Raw genomic sequence first — 6000 nt, 5'->3', positions numbered from 1 at the left:
TGACCATAGGGAGTCCTTGCCAAAAGTATCGATCTCGTTCCCGTGTTGAGATCTTCCCGTTGACGACGAGCCAGTGAGCTATGGGACGGAACTGCCTATAGTATTGTAGGAGTTCCGTCTCGGTTGAAATATCATTGTCGACATTACTGATCACTATTCGCTCTAAATCGCGTATAGTGTAGCGTTGGCCCTTTGCAGCACCCGAATACTGTGCTAAGATACTGGTCTTGAAAACGTCGAAGTCTTTGCTCTCGTAGCCTGTCAGTGTCACCCAGAATCGTTTTGTTGGAATGTCGACGTATCGCACGATAGTTTTGCACTTCTCTGCGGGAGTAAGTGCACAAGCATCCGCTAAGTCCTCGAAGAGCTCGAAGAACTCCAACAATTCTGACGTTTCACCATTGAATGAGGGGGCTTTGCTAGAATTGGCCCCTGGCATGGCATTAATGCCTTTGGACGGGTTAGACATTCTTGATAGTACCGAGGTAGCGGGAAAACGATGCGCAAAAGGGTGCGATAAGGTGGGAGGTGCTGCGGAGATGGTGATGTGTGATGGTTGCGATGGTACGAGTGCAGCAGGGGCTATGACCTGGGTGATAGGAAGGGTAATGGTGCTAGGAACGGGATGTGCAAAGGGATTCGGTAAGGCGGGAGGTGCTGCGGTAGGGACTGTGTTTTGGACGCTAGGGAGCGTGGTGGTTTTGGCGATGGGAGTGTTTGGCGGAGGTACTGGAGCGCGAAGGAAGTCAGGTCTGGGAATAGGAGGGAGGGATTTCGCTGGGGGTGCGCCTTCGTTCGGGGAAGGGGCAGTGGGCGTTTCTGCTTCGAATACGGCTGGTCTTAAGGTGAAAGTCGGCTGAGGGATGGCGGGGAATGGGGAATTTGTTTGGAGGAGTCGTCCCACAGTATCGTCGTCCGATAGTGAAGATTCAGTTGGTCCTTCCGAAGTATCTGCGTTTGTATGAACGGATCTGTGGCGAACTGGGGTCTGGGGAAGGGTGAGAATCGTCGGTTGTGCTAAGGATGGGGCGGAAGGAGAGTCAATGGTGTTTGCGCGGGATCTGTTCTTCTTGGGAGCCAGCGCAGTTGGCTGCTTCTCGAGGCGAATTTGCGCGTTAGGGTGATAATAGTTTGAAATAATTATGATAAGCGTGGTCCAGAGACCGGGTATGGGACGAGTCAGACTAGAAGATCAGTGAAGATCAGCGAATCCGACTCGAAGTGCGAAGGGGTGTTAAGACAATTCCCCTCGCGGTGGGCTCCAATGTGTAGTGCTGCTATTGAGTTCGATAAGGGAATGGCGTAACTCAAAGCGATAGGATTGTTCTTAGGATCGGACGCGAGCTTGTAGCGGGGAAATCAACCAACGTTCAAAACGAGTCTACAAGGCCGTATTTTATCTATGAAAAGGTAAGGGTCTTGGTTATTACGAAAGGGAGAGTTTGATGAGACGGAGAGTGGTGGCGTTGAGCCTGACAGGGTAGGAGTAACGGAAATGAGTTAAAGTATGTTAGTTTTTGAATGAAGGTAGTAATAGGGAGCTCGCCGTGCACAGGAATGACGAGAGCTGTTAGGTTTTTGACTGCTTTTTGGGACGAAAGGAGTGAAACTAAAAGAATGACGAGAGAGAGTTAGGTGATGAGTCCAGGGTATAGTATGAATGAGGGTGAAGGACCGAGCTGGTCGTTGAGAATAACGAGAAGATGAGGGTAAGGAAAGAGAATGTGTCCGCGTGACTCGGACGCGAAGCGTGATGCTTCTTCGCATCAGTGAGTCACGCGGATGTCGAGACGTAAGTCCTTGAATCTTATTATGAAGCCTTAGTCGGGGTGTAGAGGATATGGAATCCTTACACTGTCTGTTAAGACAGCATCTTTTCCACAAGATGGTAAACTCCGTAAGAGTAACTAGAAATGAAGTTGGAAAGTTGTAAAAAAATTTCTATGTTTTTCTGATGTTTTTGTCATATTTATTCATTTTCAAAGTCCGAAATCAGGGTCAATTTGTTTCACCAGTTTTTCTTCTGGGTCCTGGGTCAATTTGTCATCGGTTTTCTTCCGGTCCTTAGGTTCAATTTCTTTCCTCGTAGTTTTATTCTACTTTAAGATCAATTTAATCACTAGTTTTCTTCTAGGTCAGATAGGCACTTCCTGTCATTGGGCGCCTGAGGTCAATTTGTCCCACAGTTTTATTCTGTTGTCCTTTCCCGTTTTGTTGTCTGGATATGTCTAATCTAGGGCTCAGAGGTGTATCTTTCAATGCATGTCCTTTGACTTCGCTCAGGGATCTTTTCTTGACTTCTACTGGTCAGACATTACTGTTTTTCATCGGTTTTCTTCTCCGGTTTTCATCGCTTTGGCATTACAACACCATCCTTGGAGAGGGTGAAACCTAGTTTGACTTTAGTTTGTTTGTTCATCAGTTGTCTCTGGTTCACGGTTTATAGTTCATTCTCTACTGCATGTCATGCTAGACTTTGATAACCCAGGTCCTATACTGGGGTCGATTTTCGTAACTCAGATCGTAGACTGAGGTTCTTATGTAATCCTACATTTTTGTTGACCCAGGTCGCTTCTGGAGTTCTAATGTTGTCTACATTTTGTTAACCTGGGCCGCTACTGGGGTTCTAATGTTGTCTATGTTTTGTTAACCTGGGCTGCTACCAGGGTTCTTATGTCTGGTCGAAGTAGAGTGACTAATGTAGGGGGGTGTCAACTGCTACTTTTCATAATCATGGGAGGCATCATTGCCAATTCCCAAAGTGGGGCTACCACATCGTGTTCAGGTTTTCATCATCTAGGACCCTGGTCCTCATCAAGGTCAAGCGGCTAATGTAAAGCGCCAGCTATTTTCCTATCCATGTTTCATCATTCATATAACCTCCCTTCTAGGCCATTCCAATACCTCCATTCTAGGGATGAGGTTCGGCTGCACTAGTCGGTTGGTTGTAATTGTAGTTGGAGATGAAGATATGCGCACTTTGCATTAGGGAATCTGATTCGCATTATCTTATTGTTACGACTTGGATGGTATCTGTTGGCGACGCTCAAACAGAGCGTGTGTCGTCAACGGTCGAGGACGTCCTTGGGCTAGCCCAAGGTTAGGGGTCTTACTTGGCGAGGCTTCGGCAAGTAAGATTTGACGCCTATGTCCGAATCGGGTAGCTTACGTCAGGCGGGTGCTAGACGATGAGCTGTATCAGCCAAGGCTTACGACACCCGAAGGTTAATCGTAAGATCGTCGTTAATTTAGAAGGACGGAAGTCCGACTAGTTAACAGGGGCTTTGCTCGTCGACGAAGTCGATGAGTAAAGGTCGAGACTATAGGCTTATCCGCGAAGAGCAGATAAGAAGATAGAATATAGACTGCTGGCTAGGCAGAAGGGATCACTCTGGTGAGAGTAGGAGGTCAAGAACCAAGTAGATTCAAGTTAAGGAATATGTTACATGGTAGCGAGTTTATATAGAGGATAGGAAGTGTATTAGTGGATGATAACTTGTACTGCCAAGAGAAGTAAACGGTAAAGGGTATGACCATAAAAGGAAGGCACATTCGAGGTGAGACACGGGTGAGTCCTGAACATGCGGATAAGAAAGTGAGTCAAAGATCAGAATAAGAAGTGAAACGCGCAGGGGCATGATTGTACAGCTGCGGAGCTAAGTATAAGTCACATGTGCGACTGCGCACCGAGTCAGAGATCAAGAAAGGAAAAAAGGGCAAAGGGTATGCATCGTGCATCATATCATAGGTTACTGTCCGGACGGTAAGGGTAATGGGACTGTCCACAGGATCAGTCAGGTGGTGGAATGGAGCATGGGTATGCTTTGTCAGCGAAAGGATCCGGCCAGATGTACTGGCTCTGCTGAAGCGATAGGTAGAGGGCGAAAGGGAATGTGAGGATGACAAGGATAACAAGGGTGAGGTCGGGGTAAGGGTATGATGCGAGGGCTGATACGAGGAGGATGAGGAGAAAAATGGTAGGGGCCCAAGCGTCTAGATGTTCTTGTAACACTTATCTTATCATGAAATCTGGGAGGGTCCCTGACATAGTCAGATCTACCTCTTCTCCACATGGCTGATCCTTCCTAGGGGTCCCCAACATAAGTCGGATCTACCTCTTCCTAGGGATCCTTAACTATCATAGTTCTATCTAAAGAAGTCTAAAGTAGTGTATCGTAGAGCTCAGCAGGCAGGGTCTTGGGCCAGCACTGAGGTTGTGGGTTGAACACCAAATGTGTCTGCCCTCCATAGACTGGTAGCCGCAAGTGCAGGGGTCTAGGACTACTAACTATAAATTCTACTATGTCGTACGGGATGGGTTCGTCATTTGTTCAAGGCGGTTTTGTCTGCCTGTCGGTGGCCAAAGCCGGGACCGGTCAATGATGACCGTAGGTTTCTTAAGGCACCCCAGGCCTATTGAGAAGTCATTTGTCAATGGGTTTTGTCCCAAGTCATTCATTGTCGTGTATCAAGATGGCCCTGGCCATATAGTCTTGTGCGCCCCCAGGGTGGCCAATCCCGACCCCAGGGGACACATGGAATTCATGTTCGTCCACTCCTCAGTAAACTAGTCTAGAGAGACATCCAAGCGAGGTATTAACTTGACCTTTTGTTACGATCCAACCCAATACACAAGGTACTAGATTGCTAAACACTAACCAGATAACTTGTAAGGTCAAGTTAGAGAATACATGATGTATCTACAGGTCTTATATACGAGTATTGAAGCGGAGCTACAATGTAAATGTCCAATAGGAATAATCATAGAGAAGTCGTACAATGGAAGGTCGTGGAATGTGATGGAATGTTCTGTGATACATGAAGATGTGAAAGGTGCATATGTGAAAGGTGAAGGTATGAAGGGTGAAAGGTGTCAGTGTGAAAGGTGACACTGTGACAAAGTGAAGTGGAGGGTAGGGAACCATAACACGATCCTTAATTTGGGCCGTCACATCGAAGGTGTCCATTATACTACATCCTATGAATGCCGCTATTGCTGCAAGCGGTGGTCAAGGTCCAATTCTTTGGAACAGCATCAGGACAAATGTGAACCGCTCCTTGAGAGCAAGGCCCACACTAAGAAGGGTCGTCACAAGTTCAGTCTCCAAGACCCGAAAAAGTTGGTCTATGGGTATATTGTTCCTGCCCGTGATGTGGCATAGTCATAGTCCAGAAATATGACTGTAAGTCCCCCTTGGCCTGTATTTGTCGCTACGGCTAATGCTTATTTCTTGTTGCCATGTTCTAGTATTTCAGTTCTTCACAAACTTTGTCTCACTTTACAACTACAACACTTGTTTCATTCACTCACATATATATTTGGCCAATATCATCGACATTCCTTTTGCATCGAATAGTTCCTCTTTCACTGTGTTTTCCTCCCCTCGTTATGGCTTGGCGCATGTTTTATATATTTTATCAGATCACCCTTATTGCACGCTAGACATACTTATCATGTGGCTTGGTGTATGTTCTTAGATACGGTCGTTGTATTTTATTGGATGGACATTGGATGATGGAGCCTGGAGCTTTGCATATGCGTACTTGTTATATATTATGGATCACGATCAGGAATGAATATTGCATACTACGGGAATAAACACCTGTCATAGTATTTTCCAACTCCTTCATTCTGTTGCATGCACTGTGACACTCTAATTAATCTGAGTATGATCATCCGACACCATTCATCATAATTGATGACTCCAGTCTGTTCTGTTCTGTACTACCTGACATCTCTCATTGTCCTTTAATTGAAAGATATTTTGCATGCAATTTTTTTATTTTCATTTATGTCCTTGGCAGAGTATTGCACACGATTAAGAAGGCTGGAACAATCGCTAGGCGCTCCTCGCACTTCCGTTATCAATGAGAAGCCACATCCAAGGCTGGGACACACATCTTGCTGGTGTGCTTATTTTACCTGGCCATCTGCCTCATCGCTGTATTGTAAATTTGGACCATGGTATATATGCTCCAGTATTATTCAAAATGTCCATA

At 46.0% G+C, this 6000-nt stretch overlaps 1 protein-coding gene across 1 annotated transcript; it reads left to right on the top strand.

Moving 5' to 3' along the window:
- Nucleotides 1–5036: 5036 nt before the first annotated feature.
- On the top strand, nt 5037–5610 carry EDB93DRAFT_1145096 (uncharacterized protein; the record flags this gene model as incomplete). The annotated part of the gene is given in 4 exon segments (XM_041449459.1): nt 5037–5164; nt 5175–5183; nt 5249–5382; nt 5393–5610. Coding segments are annotated over 2 exon segments (212 nt in total), but the record flags the coding sequence as incomplete, so codon positions are not given.
- Between the last annotated feature and the right edge of the window lie 390 nt (nt 5611–6000).

This window comes from Suillus bovinus (assembly GCF_016758785.1).
Source record: "Suillus bovinus strain UH-Sbo-P2 chromosome Unknown EDB93scaffold_26, whole genome shotgun sequence".
NCBI lineage: Eukaryota > Fungi > Basidiomycota > Agaricomycetes > Boletales > Suillaceae > Suillus > Suillus bovinus.
Note: the sequence above shows the minus strand (reverse complement) of the source record. Positions and strands in the feature narration are given on the sequence as shown.